This window comes from Oncorhynchus gorbuscha, linkage group LG06, assembly GCF_021184085.1.
Source record: "Oncorhynchus gorbuscha isolate QuinsamMale2020 ecotype Even-year linkage group LG06, OgorEven_v1.0, whole genome shotgun sequence".
Classification (NCBI taxonomy): domain Eukaryota; kingdom Metazoa; phylum Chordata; class Actinopteri; order Salmoniformes; family Salmonidae; genus Oncorhynchus; species Oncorhynchus gorbuscha.
This window is the reverse complement of record NC_060178.1, coordinates 8,804,934-8,820,564: the sequence shown is the minus strand read 5'-3', so window position 1 is coordinate 8,820,564 and position 15,631 is coordinate 8,804,934. Positions and strand designations below refer to the sequence as shown.

General features: G+C 44.5%; 1 protein-coding gene across 1 annotated transcript in view; it reads right to left on the bottom strand.

Moving 5' to 3' along the window:
• LOC124037496 (dual oxidase 2-like) overlaps positions 1-15,631 on the bottom strand; it is a 62,006-nt gene that overhangs the window by 17,111 nt on the left and 29,264 nt on the right. The window contains exons 17-24 of the mRNA XM_046352253.1: positions 14,477-14,679; positions 13,964-14,146; positions 11,598-11,823; positions 11,241-11,334; positions 10,854-11,029; positions 10,697-10,769; positions 3,293-3,373; positions 1,081-1,259 (exon numbers count right to left, since the gene is read on the bottom strand). Coding sequence (XP_046208209.1) covers positions 1,081-1,259; positions 3,293-3,373; positions 10,697-10,769; positions 10,854-11,029; positions 11,241-11,334; positions 11,598-11,823; positions 13,964-14,146; positions 14,477-14,679 — 1,215 coding nt within the window. The remainder of the gene's footprint in view (positions 1-1,080; positions 1,260-3,292; positions 3,374-10,696; positions 10,770-10,853; positions 11,030-11,240; positions 11,335-11,597; positions 11,824-13,963; positions 14,147-14,476; positions 14,680-15,631) is intronic.

Genomic DNA, 15,631 nt, shown 5'->3' with positions numbered 1-15,631 from the left:
CATGATCTCGCCATCACGGTTGACAACTCCATTGTGTCCTCCTCCCAGAGCGCTAAGAACCTTGGTGTGATCCTGGACAACACCCTGTCATTCTCAACCAACATCAAGGCGGTGGCCCGTTCCTGTAGATTCATGCTCTACAACATCCGCAGAGTACGACCCTGCCTCACACAGGAAGCGGCGCAGGTCCTAATCCAGGCACTTGTCATCTCCCGTCTGGATTACTGCAACTCGCTGTTGGCTGGGCTCCCTGCCTGTGCCATTAAACCCCTTCAACTCATCCAGAACGCCGCAGCCCGTCTGGTGTTCAACCTTCCCAAGTTCTCTCACGTCACCCCGCTCCTCCGTTCTCTCCACTGGCTTCCAGTTGAAGCTCGCATCCGCTACAAGACCATGGTGCTTGCCTACGGAGCTGTGAGGGGAACGGCACCTCAGTACCTCCAGGCTCTGATCAGGCCCTACACCCAAACAAGGGCACTGCGTTCATCCACCTCTGGCCTGCTCGCCTCCCTACCACTGAGGAAGTACAGCTCCCGCTCAGCCCAGTCAAAACTGTTCGCCGCTCTGGCCCCCCAATGGTGGAACAAACTCCCTCTCGACGCCAGGACAGCGGAGTCAATCACCACCTTCCGGAGACACCTGAAACCCCACCTCTTTAAGGAATACCTAGGATAGGATAAGTATTCCCCCCCCCCCTTTAAGATTTAGATTTAGATGCACTGGATGTCATAAGGTGAATGCACCAATTTGTAAGTCGCTCTGGATAAGAGCGTCTGCTAAATGACTTAAATGTAATGTATGTAAATGTAAGACAAGATGAGAGAAGACGAGAGAAGACAAGACAAGACAAGACGAGAGAAGACAAGACGAGAGAAGATAAGACGAGAGAAGACGAGAGAAGACAAGAGAAGATGAGAGAAGACAAGAGAAGACAAGACAGGAGAAGACAAGACAAGACGAGAGAAGACAAGACGAGAGAAGACAAGACGAGAGAGGATGAGAGAAGATAAGAGAAGATGAGAGAAGACAAGACCAGAGAAGACAAGAGAAGACGAGAGAAGACGAGAGAAGACAACTTACAGTAGCATCTCTCCAGAGCCAATCCGGCTGTGATGCCATAGACGATAGTGAAGCAAACAATGTGACGACGGTAGTTCTCTACGAAGCGTTTGAATTGCTGGATCTTCTGCTGGACGGGGCTCCTGTTGTAACGCTCCTTCTTAGGCTTCACGTAGACCTGAGGACTCTGGAGGCCCGATCTGCATGGGAGGAGGAGGAAGGAGGAAGTCGTTTGCAGTGGTTTAGATTGAGAAAAGCTTCATTGTCCCAACACACTGTAATTTATTGAACTGAAACTACCAAAAGAAGGTTCAGGCCGCAGCATAATTCACTTCAATGGCATTTATTGCTGAACACGTTTAAGAGAAAAAGCGCCTTCAACAAAAGCACTACTGCGACCTTTTTTTAATTTTTAAACCCTTTATTTTACAGCAATGCAGCAATCAATGAATACAATGGACGAGTCAGAGTTAGCAAGAACAATAAAAATAAATTATAAGGATAGTGGGTATAAAAAACAGAACATCCGGGTGAGGTTCAGGCTGGATTCCTCTTCAGGGCAATAATTCAATGTTAAAATGTATTACTGTGCGTTAGTGATATAACAAGGCCACAGGATAGATAGAGTGTAAGTACTGTGCTCCATGGTAAAACCATCGGACCATCATCAATATATTGAAAGGAACTCAGACTCAAGTCTAGTGTTATCTGATAATGGCGTTAAGTAGAGGCTGGTTGCATCACTGGGTGGACAACTCTAGATACCAGACATGAGGTCAACCACAAAGCAAGCAAACTCTCTTTACGCAACCCGAGGTAACCATGGTAAACCCATAACTACTGGTATCACTCTGCTTCACTTCCTTGACACAGAATACTGTACATACAGGTAAGCACAACAACCATTACCACTACTGGTATCGACCTACTTTATAAGGACTTAATGAACTTTACGTAAATATATATTTTTTTAAATGATTAGAAAGCCATGCGAGAAAGTCATGAGAAAATCTGTCAATAAAGAAAAGAGAAAAATAATGTCTGGTAGTGACATCAGCAGCGTGAGGTTAGATGTGATGTCTGGTAGTGACATGAGCAGCGTGAGGTTAGATGTGATCTCTGGTAGTGACATGAGCAGCGTGAGGTTAGATGTTATCTCTGGTAGTGACATGAGCAGCGTGAGGTTAGATGTTATCTCTGGTAGTGACATGAGCAGCGTGAGGTTAGATGTGATCTCTGGTAGTGACATGAGCAGCGTGAGGTTAGATGTGATCTCTGGTAGTGACATGAGCAGCGTGAGGTTAGATGTGATCTCTGGTAGTGACATGAGCAGCGTGAGGTTAGATGTGATCTCTGGTAGTGACATGAGCAGCGTGAGGTTAGATGTGATCTCTGGTAGTGACATGAGCAGCGTGAGGTTAGATGTGATCTCTGGTAGTGACATGAGCAGCGTGAGGTTAGATGTGATCTCTGGTAGTGACATGAGCAGCGTGAGGTTAGATGTGATCTCTGGTAGTGACATGAGCAGCGTGAGGTTAGATGTTATCTCTGGTAGTGACATGAGCAGCGTGAGGTTAGATGTGATCTCTGGTAGTGACATGAGCAGCGTGAGGTTAGATGTGATCTCTGGTAGTGACATGAGCAGCGTGAGGTTAGATGTGATCTCTGGTAGTGACATGAGCAGCGTGAGGTTAGATGTGATCTCTGGTAGTGACATGAGCAGCGTGAGGTTAGATGTGATCTCTGGTAGTGACATGAGCAGCGTGAGGTTAGATGTTATCTCTGGTAGTGACATCAGCAGCGTGTTGGTTAGATGTGATCTCTGGTAGTGACATGAGCAGCGTGAGGTTAGATGTTATCTCTGGTAGTGACATCAGCAGCGTGTTGGTTAGATGTGATCTCTGGTAGTGACATGAGCAGCGTGAGGTTAGATGTTATCTCTGGTAGTGACATCAGCAGCGTGTTGGTTAGATGTGATCTCTGGTAGTGACATGAGCAGCGTGAGGTTAGATGTTATCTCTGGTAGTGACATGAGCAGCGTGAGGTTAGATGTTATATCTGGTAGTGACATCAGCAGCGTGAGGTTAGATGTTATATCTGGTAGTGACATCAGCAGCGTGAGGTTAGATGTTATATCTGGTAGTGACATCAGCAGCGTGAGGTTAGATGTTATATCTGGTAGTGACATCAGCAGCGTGAGGTTGGAAATCCCCCAACCTTATAGAGAACTTACCTTTTCCTTTGTCGTCTGCGAAGTCCCTGCCCGTCTTTCCCCGGGCTGCTGGAGAACTGTGTGTTCCCTTCTGAAGGTGAGCTAAGAAAGAGAAGACATTACAGTTTTTTAAAATAAAGAGCACGAGGCCTGCAGGCCGGCAGTTAAAAAAACAGATGCTTATCATATCAGCTGACAAAGGTGGAGTAATTCAAAAAGAACTTGTTAGGAATAATCGTAACAGTCGTCGCAATAGTAATATAGAAGGTTAGTTTGGGGGGGAGTAGTCATCGTCATGCCGTGAAGTAAATCATCATCATGTCCACAATCACACCCTGATAAGAGCATGCCTACCGAGATCTTGGTGAATGGAGATTGTGAAATACAGTAAATGACCATATCAATCAAATCAATGAGAAGATACATAAGGGTGTATCCTTGTGTTCTAAGTTATTCTCTTCCTCGTGTTCTAAGTTATTCTCTTCCTTGTTACTTAGTTATTCTCTTCCTCGTGTTCTAAGTTATTCTCTTCCTTGTGTTCTAAGTTATTCTCTTCCTCGTTACTAAGTTATTGTCTTCCTCGTGTTCTAAGTTATTCTCTTCCTCGTGTTCTAAGTTATTCTCTTCCTCGTGTTCTAAGTTATTCTCTTCCTCGTGTTCTAAGTTATTCTCTTCCTTGTTACTTAGTTATTCTCTTCCTCGTGTTCTAAGTTATTCTCTTCCTTGTGTTCTAAGTTATTCTCTTCCTCGTTACTAAGTTATTGTCTTCCTCGTGTTCTAAGTTATTCTCTTCCTCGTGTTCTAAGTTATTCTCTTCCTCGTGTTCTAAGTTATTCTCTTCCTCGTGTTCTAAGTTATTCTCTTCCTTGTTACTTAGTTATTCTCTTCCTCGTGTTCTAAGTTATTCTCTTCCTTGTGTTCTAAGTTATTCTCTTCCTCGTTACTAAGTTATTGTCTTCCTCGTGTTCTAAGTTATTCTCTTCCTCGTGTTCTAAGTTATTCTCTTCCTCGTGTTCTAAGTTATTCTCTTCCTCGTGTTCTAAGTTATTCTCTTCCTTGTTACTTAGTTATTCTCTTCCTCGTGTTCTAAGTTATTCTCTTCCTTGTGTTCTAAGTTATTCTCTTCCTCGTTACTAAGTTATTGTCTTCCTCGTGTTCTAAGTTATTCTCTTCCTCGTGTTCTAAGTTATTCTCTTCCTCGTGTTCTAAGTTATTCTCTTCCTCGTGTTCTAAGTTATTCTCTTCCTCGTGTTCTAAGTTATTCTCTTCCTTGTTACTTAGTTATTCTCTTCCTCGTGTTCTAAGTTATTCTCTTCCTCGTGTTCTAAGTTATTCTCTTCCTCGTGTTCTAAGTTATTCTCTTCCTTGTTACTTAGTTATTCTCTTCCTCGTGTTCTAAGTTATTCTCTTCCTCGTGTTCTAAGTTATTCTCTTCCTTGTTACTTAGTTATTCTCTTCCTCGTGTTCTAAGTTATTCTCTTCCTCGTGTTCTAAGTTATTCTCTTCCTCGTTACTAAGTTATTGTCTTCCTCGTTACTAAGTTATTGTCTTCCTCGTGTTCTAAGTTATTCTCTTCCTCGTGTTCTAAGTTATTCTCTTCCTTGTGTTCTAAGTTATTCTCTTCCTCGTGTTCTAAGTTATTGTCTTCCTCGTTACTAAGTTATTCTCTTCCTCGTGTTCTAAGTTATTCTCTTCCTCGTGTTCTAAGTTATTCTCTTCCTCGTGTTCTAAGTTATTCTCTTCCTCGTGTTCTAAGTTATTCTCTTCTCGTGTTCTAAGTTATTCTCTTCCTCGTGTTCTAAGTTATTCTCTTCCTCGTGTTCTAAGTTATTCTCTTCCTCGTGTTCTAAGTTATTCTCTTCCTCGTGTTCTAAGTTATTCTCTTCCTCGTGTTCTAAGTTATTCTCTTCCTCGTGTTCTAAGTTATTCTCTTCCTCGTGTTCTAAGTTATTCTCTTCCTCGTGTTCTAAGTTCTAAGTTATTCTCTTCCTCGTGTTCTAAGTTATTCTCTTCCTCGTGTTCTAAGTTATTCTCTTCCTCGTGTTCTAAGTTATTCTCTTCCTCGTGTTCTAAGTTATTCTCTTCCTCGTGTTCTAAGTTATTCTCTTCTTCCTCGTGTTCTAAGTTATTCTCTTCCTCGTGTTCTAAGTTATTCTCTTCCTCGTGTTCTAAGTTATTCTCTTCCTCGTGTTCTAAGTTATTCTCTTCCTCGTGTTCTAAGTTATTCTCTTCCTCGTTACTTAGTTATTCTCTTCCTCGTGTTCTAAGTTATTCTCTTCCTCGTGTTCTAAGTTATTCTCTTCCTCGTGTTCTAAGTTATTCTCTTCCTCGTGTTCTAAGTTATTCTCTTCCTCGTTACTAATTTATTCTCTTCCTCGTGTTCTAAGTTATTCTCTTCCTCGTGTTCTAAGTTATTCTCTTCCTCGTGTTCTAAGTTATTCTCTTCCTTGTTACTTAGTTATTCTCTTCCTCGTGTTCTAAGTTATTCTCTTCCTCGTGTTCTAAGTTATTCTCTTCCTTGTTACTTAGTTATTCTCTTCCTCGTGTTCTAAGTTATTCTCTTCCTCGTGTTCTAAGTTATTCTCTTCCTCGTTACTAAGTTATTGTCTTCCTCGTTACTAAGTTATTGTCTTCCTCGTGTTCTAAGTTATTCTCTTCCTCGTGTTCTAAGTTATTCTCTTCCTCGTGTTCTAAGTTATTCTCTTCCTCGTGTTCTAAGTTATTCTCTTCCTCGTGTTCTAAGTTATTCTCTTCCTCGTGTTCTAAGTTATTCTCTTCCTTGTTACTTAGTTATTCTCTTCCTCGTGTTCTAAGTTATTCTCTTCCTCGTGTTCTAAGTTATTCTCTTCCTCGTGTTCTAAGTTATTCTCTTCCTTGTTACTTAGTTATTCTCTTCCTCGTGTTCTAAGTTATTCTCTTCCTCGTGTTCTAAGTTATTCTCTTCCTTGTTACTTAGTTATTCTCTTCCTCGTGTTCTAAGTTATTCTCTTCCTCGTGTTCTAAGTTATTCTCTTCCTCGTTACTAAGTTATTGTCTTCCTCGTTACTAAGTTATTGTCTTCCTCGTGTTCTAAGTTATTCTCTTCCTCGTGTTCTAAGTTATTCTCTTCCCGTGTTCTAAGTTATTCTCTTCCTCGTGTTCTAAGTTATTCTCTTCCTCGTGTTCTAAGTTATTCTCTTCCTCGTGTTCTAAGTTATTCTCTTCCTCTAAGTGTTCTAAGTTATTCTCTTCCTCGTGTTCGTGTTCTAAGTTATTCTCTTCCTCGTGTTCTAAGTTATTCTCTTCCTCGTGTTCTAAGTTATTCTCTTCCTCGTGTTCTAAGTTATTCTCTTCCTCGTGTTCTAAGTTATTCTCTTCCTCGTGTTCTAAGTTATTCTCTTCCTCGTGTTCTAAGTTATTCTCTTCCTCGTGTTCTAAGTTATTCTCTTCCTCGTGTTCTAAGTTATTCTCTTCCTCGTGTTCTAAGTTATTCTCTTCCTCGTGTTCTAAGTTATTCTCTTCCTCGTGTTCTAAGTTATTCTCTTCCTCGTGTTCTAAGTTATTCTCTTCCTCGTGTTCTAAGTTATTCTCTTCCTCGTGTTCTAAGTTATTCTCTTCCTCGTGTTCTAAGTTATTCTCTTCCTCGTGTTCTAAGTTATTCTCTTCCTCGTGTTCTAAGTTATTCTCTTCCTCGTGTTCTAAGTTATTCTCTTCCGTATTCTCTTTCTAAGTTATTCTCTTCTCGTGTTCTAAGTTATTCTCTTCCTCGTGTTCTAAGTTATTCTCTTCCTCGTGTTCTAAGTTATTCTCTTCGTTACTAATTTATTCTCTTCCTCGTGTTCTAAGTTATTCTCTTCCTCGTGTTCTAAGTTATTCTCTTCCTCGTGTTCTAAGTTATTCTCTTCCTTGTTACTTAGTTATTCTCTTCCTCGTGTTCTAAGTTATTCTCTTCCTCGTGTTCTAAGTTATTCTCTTCCTTGTTACTTAGTTATTCTCTTCCTCGTGTTCTAAGTTATTCTCTTCCTCGTGTTCTAAGTTATTCTCTTCCTCGTTACTAAGTTATTGTCTTCCTCGTTACTAAGTTATTGTCTTCCTCGTGTTCTAAGTTATTCTCTTCCTCGTGTTCTAAGTTATTCTCTTCCTCGTGTTCTAAGTTATTCTCTTCCTCGTGTTCTAAGTTATTCTCTTCCTCGTGTTCTAAGTTATTCTCTTCCTCGTTACTTAGTTATTCTCTTCCTCGTGTTCTAAGTTATTCTCTTCCTCGTGTTCTAAGTTATTCTCTTCCTCGTGTTCTAAGTTATTCTCTTCCTCGTGTTCTAAGTTATTCTCTTCCTCGTGTTCTAAGTTATTCTCTTCCTCGTGTTCTAAGTTATTCTCTTCCTTGTGTTCTAAGTTATTCTCTTCCTCGTGTTCTAAGTTATTCTCTTCCTCGTGTTCTAAGTTATTCTCTTCCTCGTGTTCTAAGTTATTCTCTTCCTCGTGTTCTAAGTTATTCTCTTCCTTGTTACTTAGTTATTCTCTTCCTCGTGTTCTAAGTTATTCTCTTCCTCGTGTTCTAAGTTATTCTCTTCCTTGTTACTTAGTTATTCTCTTCCTCGTGTTCTAAGTTATTCTCTTCCTCGTGTTCTAAGTTATTCTCTTCCTCGTTACTAAGTTATTGTCTTCCTCGTTACTAAGTTATTGTCTTCCTCGTGTTCTAAGTTATTCTCTTCCTCGTGTTCTAAGTTATTCTCTTCCTTGTGTTCTAAGTTATTCTCTTCCTCGTGTTCTAAGTTATTCTCTTCCTCGTGTTCTAAGTTATTCTCTTCCTCGTGTTCTAAGTTATTCTCTTCCTCGTTACTTAGTTATTCTCTTCCTCGTGTTCTAAGTTATTCTCTTCCTCGTGTTCTAAGTTATTCTCTTCCTCGTTACTAAGTTATTCTCTTCCTCGTGTTCTAAGTTATTCTCTTCCTCGTTACTAAGTTATTCTCTTCCTCGTGTTCTAAGTTATTCTCTTCCTCGTGTTCTAAGTTATTCTCTTCCTCGTTACTTAGTTATTCTCTTCCTCGTGTTCTAAGTTATTCTCTTCCTCGTGTTCTAAGTTATTCTCTTCCTCGTGTTCTAAGTTAATCTCTTCCTCATTACTAAGTTATTCTCTTCCTCGTGTTCTAAGTTATTCTCTTCCTCGTGTTCTAAGTTATTCTCTTCCTCGTGTTCTAAGTTATTCTCTTCCTCGTGTTCTAAGTTATTCTCTTCCTCGTGTTCTAAGTTATTCTCTTCCTCGTGTTCTAAGTTATTCTCTTCCTCGTGTTCTAAGTTATTCTCTTCCTCGTGTTCTAAGTTATTCTCTTCCTCGTTACTAATTTATTCTCTTCCTCGTGTTCTAAGTTATTCTCTTCCTCGTGTTCTCAGTTATTCTCTTCCTCGTGTTCTAAGTTATTCTCTTCCTCGTTACTAAGTTATTCTCTTCCTCGTGTTCTAAGTTATTCTCTTCCTCGTGTTCTCAGTTATTCTCTTCCTCGTGTTCTCAGTTATTCTCTTCCTCGTGTTCTCAGTTATTCTCTTCCTCATGTTCTCAGTTATTCTCTTCCTCGTGTTCTAAGTTATTCTCTTCCTCGTGTTCTAAGTTATTCTCTTCCTCGTGTTCTAAGTTATTCTCTTCCTCGTGTTCTAATGTTGTTATCATACCTGTTCCTCTCCAGGGTGATGGAAGAAAACGGGCTGGTGTTATTTGTAACGTCTGCTTCCAACTCACACCCTCAAAACACGTAGATCCCCTGAACGCATCTCCCTTTCCAGGCCCACTTTCCAGCTCACACTCTCAAACACGTAGGTCCCCTGAACGCAGGTCACACCCCAGATCCCAATCACCTGAATTCTAATCACCTGTACACACACCTGTAGGTCATTATCAAACTCTATTTAGTTCAGTTCTTTGCACCCCGTCACTGTGAGGTATTGTTTGTTTTGTGACACACGTCTTTCAGAGCGCTTGTTACTCGAGTTACTCCTCCCGTGTATGATAGTTTTTGCCTGTCTCACTAACGACACCTTTTGCCTTTTCCCTGCCTGTACTCGGATTTCCTGTTATCTACCTATTGCCTGACTACGATTACTAGCCTTTTCTCTGCCTGTACCGTTGCCCTTTTTGCCCCCTGTGTATGACCTTCTGCCTGACCCAGCTACCTGCCTCCCCCTGTGTATGACCTTCTGCCTGACCTTCTGTGTATGCCTGACCCAGCTACCTGCCTCCTCCTGTGTATGACCTTCTGCCTGACCCAGCTACCTGCCTCCTCCTGTGTATGACCTTCTGCCTGACCCAGCTACCTGCCTCCTCCTGTGTATGACCTTCTGCCTGACCCAGCTACCTGCCTCCTCCTGTGTATGACCTTCTGCCCAGCCTCCTCCTGTGTATGACCTTCTGCCTGACCCAGCTAGCCTCCCCCTGACCTTCTGCCAGACCCAGCTACTCCTCCTGTGTATGACCTTCTGCCTGACCCAGCTACCTGCCTCCCCCTGTGTATGACCTTCTGCCTGACCCAGCTACCTGCCTCCTCCTGTGTATGACCTTCTGCCTGACCCAGCTACCTGCCTCCCCCTGTGTATGACCTTCTGCCTGACCCAGCTACCTGCCTCCCCCTGTGTATGACTTCTTCTGACCCAGACCTGCCTCCCCTGTGTATGAGCTGACCCCTGCCTGCCCCCCTGTGTATGACCTTCTGCCTGACCCAGCTACCTGCCTCCCCCTGTGTATGACCTTCTGCCTGACCCAGCTACCTGCCTCCCCCTGTGTATGACCTTCTGCCTGACCCAGCTACCTGCCTCCCCCTGTGTATGACCTTCTGCCTGACCCAGCTACCTGCCTCCTCCTGTGTATGACCTTCTGCCTGCCCCTGGACCCAGTTACCTGCCTCCTCCTGTGTATGACCTTCTGCCTGCCCCTGGACCCAGCTACCTGCCTCCTCCTGTGTATGACCTTCTGCCTGACCCAGCTACCTGCCTCCTCCTGTGTATGACCTTCTGCCTGACCCAGCTACCTGCCTCCCCCTGTGTATGACCTTCTGCCTGACCCAGATACCTGCCTCCTCCTGTGTATGACCTTCTGCCTGACCCAGCTACCTGCCTCCCCTGTGTATGACCTTCTGACCCAGCCTGCCCCTGGACCCCTACCTGCCTCCCCCTGTGTATGACCTTCCTGATCCTACCTGCCTCCCCTGTGTATGACCTTCTGCCTGACCCAGCTACCTGCCTCCTCCTGTGTATGACCTTCTGCCTGACCCAGATACCTGCCTCCTCCTGTGTATGACCTTCTGCCTGACCCAGCTACCTGCCTCCTCCTGTGTATGACCTTCTGCCTGACCCAGCTACCTGCCTCCTCCTGTGGTCCTCTATAATAAACACCTGCTGTGCCCTGTACCTGAAACCATCTCTCTGTCTCCCCTCGTGTTCATTACATTATTATCTGACCTGTTCCTCTCTGGGTTGATGAAAGACACATGCTGGTGTCGACTCAGTTTGTTTCCCCTCTCCTTCTCCATCCCTGCAGAGATACATAACATTAGAAGAAGAAGACGCCTTTGAGATTATTTTGTGTCTCTGGTTGGCCTTCTCCAGCCTTTGTCACCTTTGATGTTAAGCTGAGCGAAGGTAAGTTCCTTCTCGTGGTCCCGGAGCAGGAAGTGGAAGTCCTCCCAGGTAATCTGTTCCTTGTCGTTGAAACCTGCGGCCTTATACATTTCCTCGATGGCCTCCTCAGCCCGGCTCTTAGACAGAAGACTGCTGGAGATCTCTATGAACGACCTGCAGAACAGACCACAAGATGGCCGGAGTTTAAGACGGCCATAGAAACCCATTAAACGGTGCTCATCATACAGCTGGATCTACAAAACAGATGACATGGAATGTGGACGTACTTTGACAGAAGGTGGCTATTGAGGTCTGTATAGTGTATTTTACATGGGAATCAGAATGACTGTTCGGGACCTTTAAGAGAACTGATGACAGTGCTAACCTGAGCAGCCTGGAAAAATCCTCTTTCGATAAGAAACCGTCTCCATCGATGTCGTGCATCGAGAACATCAGTTTAGACTTTTCCTCGGGAGAACCTGGACAAACAACACAGTGGAATATCAGAACAAAATGTGTGTTTCTTATTGGACAATTCCTGTTTCAGTCAGTTGTCTTCTGTTTGTTGCCTAGTAAACACGACCCCCGGACTCCGGGGTTGGGATCAATTCCACTTAAATTCCAGTCAATTCAGGAAGTACATTGAAATTCCAATTATCGTCACTGCTTTTCAATGAGTAAAATGTGGAATTGGAATTTGGTTTACTTTCTGAATTGAAATGGAGACCGACCCTGGACTTACCTTTCATGAAAATCACGATGACATCGAGGAACTCCTGGAAGGAGAGGTATCCGTTTCTGTCCTTGTCGGCCAGCGTGAACATGGAGTCGACAAAGAGCGAGTCCGGCTTGAGTCCCAGAGCGTCGGCAAACTCAGTTCCTGTCAGCTCAGTCTGCAGGGCTTCGCCGGTCTTCCTACAGGACGCACCACTCATGTCCCTGGCATCACAATTCTCTATCTCCAGGACCTATAGGGTATCATTTTATTTAACCTTTATTTAACCGGGTTGTCCCATTGAGCCAATACATTGAGTGATAGACCGTTTCATCTACATGAAAGACAGGAGGATGGCATTGGCGGTTACCACCATGAACTGAAAGTAATCAGATTAGGATCCTAAATTTGGGTAATCCTAAAGTTACTGATGTCCATTTTGGACAGGTAACTAGCAACTGCAATGGATTATATTTAAAAAGTAACCTTCCCAACCCCTGCACATGTCAGCATGGTGCCGTTGCGATTTTTAATGGTGGTCACGTCGAATGGCTCACTAGGTTAGAGGGGCGGCATGTTAGCCTAGTGGTTAGAGTGTAGAGATGGCAGGTAGCCTAGTGCTTAGAGTGTAGAGATGGCAGGTAGCCTAGTGGTTAGAGTGTAGAGATGGCAGGTAGCCTGGTGGTTAGAGTGTAGAGGTGGCAGGTAGCCTAGTGGTTAGAGTGTAGAGATGGCAGGTAGCCTAGTGGTTAGAGTGTAGAGTTGGCAGGTAGCCTAGTGGTTAGAGTGTAGAGGTGGCAGATAGCCTAGTGGTTAGAGTGTAGAGGTGGCAGGTAGTCTAGTGGTTAGAGTGTAGAGGTGGCAGGTAGCCTAGTGGTTAGAGTGTAGAGATGGCAGGTAGCCTAGTGGTTAGAGTGTAGAGGTGGCAGGTAGCCTAGTGGTTAGAGTGTAGAGATGGCAGGTAGCCTAGTGGTTAGAGTGTAGAGATGGCAGGTAGCCTAGTGGTTAGAGTGTAGAGGTGGCAGGTAGCCTAGTGGTTAGAGTGTAGAGGTGGCAGGTAGTCTAGTGGTTAGAGTGTAGAGGTGGCAGGTAGCCTAGTGGTTAGAGTGTAGAAGTGGCAGGTAGTCTAGTCGTTAGAGTGTAGAGGTGGCAGGGTAGCCTGGTGGTTAGAGTGTAGAGGTGGCAGGTAGCCTAGTGGTTAGAGTGTAGAGATGGTGGATAGCCTAGTGGTTAGAGTGTAGAGGTGGCAGGTAGCCTAGTGGTTAGAGTGTAGAGGTGGCAGGTAGTGGTCTAGAGTGGTTAGAGTGGTAGAGTGGTGGCAGGCCTAGTGGTTAGAGTGTAGAGATGGCAGGTAGCCTAGTGGTTAGAGTGTAGAGGTGGCAGGTAGCCTAGTGGTTAGAGTGTAGAGGTGGCAGGTAGCCTAGTGCTTAGAGTGTAGAGATGGTGGATAACCTAGTGGTTAGAGTGTAGAGATGGCTGGTAGCCTAGTGGTTAGAGTGTAGAGGTGGCAGGTAGCCTAGTGCTTAGAGTGTAGAGGTGGTGGATAACCTAGTGGTTAGAGTGTAGAGGTGGTGGATAACCTAGTGGTTAGAGTGTAGAGATGGCTGGTAGCCTAGTGGTTAGAGTGTAGAGGTGGCAGGTAGCCTAGTGGTTAAGTGTAGAGGTGGCAGGTAGCCTAGTGGTTAGAGTGTAGAGGTGGCAGGTAGCCTAGTGGCTAGAGTGTAGAGGTGGCAGGTAGCCTAGTGGTTAGAGTGTAGAGGTGGCAGGTAGCCTAGTGGTTAGAGTGTAGAGGTGGCAGGTAGCCTAGTGGTTAGAGTGTAGAGGTGGCAGGTAGCCTAGTGGTTAGAGTGTAGAGGTGGCAGGTAGCCTAGTGGTTAGAGTGTAGAGGTGGCAGGTAGCCTAGTGGTTAGAGTGTAGAGGTGGCAGGTAGCCTAGTGGTTAGAGTGTAGAGATGGCTGGTAGCCTAGTGGTAACAATACTAGGGTTGTGGGTGCAATTCCTGCATGGGCCATTTTACAGTAAACATCTCCTAAATCCCAATTTTACAGTAAACATCTCCTAAATCACCATTTTACAGTAAACATCTCCTAAATCACCATTTTACAGTGAACATCTCCTAAATCACCATTTTACAGTGAACATCTCCTAAATCACCATTTTACAGTGAACATCTCCTAAATCACCATTTTACAGTGAACATCTCCTAAATCACCATATTACAGTGAACATCTCCTAAATCACCATTTTACAGTGAACATCTCCTAAATCACCATATGAACATTCCTAAATCAGTAAACCATTTTGGCAAAGGCACTAAATCTGATGAACATCTCCTAAATCAAGTTCTCTACTAAATCATTTTACAGTGAACATCTCCTAAATCACCATTTTACAGCTCTCTGGTCTCTGATGAAGTTCTCTACTATCTGAGCTCTCTGGTCTCTGGTCACTGCCTCTCTCAGTAGCTCCTTCTCTGTCATGTCCCTCACCGCCAGCTCCTGTCCACCGTCTGTCACCTCAGAGCGAAGGTGCCGGACAAACTCTCCACGCTGGCCCTCGTCCTCAAAGTACAGCACCTGGGGACAGACCACAACAAACAGAGATCACAGTCACACACACACACACAGGGATTGGCATGGGAACATCTAACAGTGAAGATGAACAAAGGAGAGGCACATGAAACATAAACAAATGAGTAAACAAGAGTAAACGAATCAGTAAACAAGAGTAAACTAATCAGTAAACAAGAGTAAACGAATCAGTAAACAAGAGTAAACGAATCAGTAAACAAGAGTAAACGAATCAGTAAACAAGAGTAAACGAATCAGTAAACAAGAGTAAACTAATCAGTAAACAAGAGTAAACAAACACACACACACACACACCCCCCTCTCCCATCTACTCACCAGGTCATACTCTTTGGGTACTTTCATCACCAGAGCCCTGCGGTAATTGTTACTGGACAGTAGGATATCCAGGTGGGTCTGGGTACCCAGGCTGAGTGACCGTAGAGCGGGTCCAGACCGGTCAAACACCTGGAGTTTCCTCCTATCATCGATCAACAGACTGACTGGAAATAGGGGCTTCTTAGGGCCCTGCCACTCACAGGCTAGAGAGAGGAGAGGACAGGAGAGGAGGAGAGGAGAGGAGAGAGAGAGAGAGAGAGAGAGAGAGAGAGAGAGAGAGAGAGAGAGAGAGAGAGAGAGAGAGAGAGAGAGAGAGAGAGAGAGAGAGAGAGAGAGAAGGGGGTGAGAGATGAGAGAGAGAAGGGGGTGAGAGATGAGAGAGAGAATGGGTGAGAGATGAGAGAGAGAGGTGGGAAGAGATGAGAGAGAGAGGTGGGAAGAGATGAGAGAGAGAAGTGGGAAGAGATGAGAGGTGAGAGAGGAGGAGGAAGGGGTGAGAGATGAGAGATGAGAGAGAGAGAAGTGGGAAGAGATGAGAGATGAGAGATGAGAGAGGAAGGGGTGAGAGATGAGAGAGAGAGAAGTGGGAAGAGATGAGAGATGAGAGAGAGGAAGGGGTGAGAGATGAGAGAGGAAGGGGTGAGAGATGAGAGAGAGGTGGGAAGAGATGAGAGAGAAGGGGTGAGAGATGAGAGAGAGAAGGGGGTGAGAGATGAGAGAGAGTTGGGAAGAGATGAGAGAGAAGGGTGAGAGATGAGAGAGAGAAGGGGTGAGAGATGAGAGAGAGAAGGGGGTGAGAGATGAGAGAGAGAGAAGTGGGAAGAGACGAGAGATGAGAGAGGAAGGGGTGAGAGATGAGAGAGAAGGGGGTGAGAGATGAGAGAGAGAGAGAAGGGGGTGAGAGATGAGAGAGAGTTGGGAAGAGATGAGAGAGAAGGGGTGAGAGATGAGAGAGAGAAGGGGTGTGAGATGAGAGAGAGAAGGGGGTGAGAGATGAGAGAGAGAGAAGTGGGAAGAGATGAGAGAGGAAGGGGTGAGAGATGAGAGAGAAGGGGGTGAGAGATGAGAGAGAGAGAGAAGTGGGAAGAGATGAGAGATGAGAGAGGAAGGGGTGAGAGATGAGAGAGAAGGGGTGAGAGATGAGAGAGAGGTGGG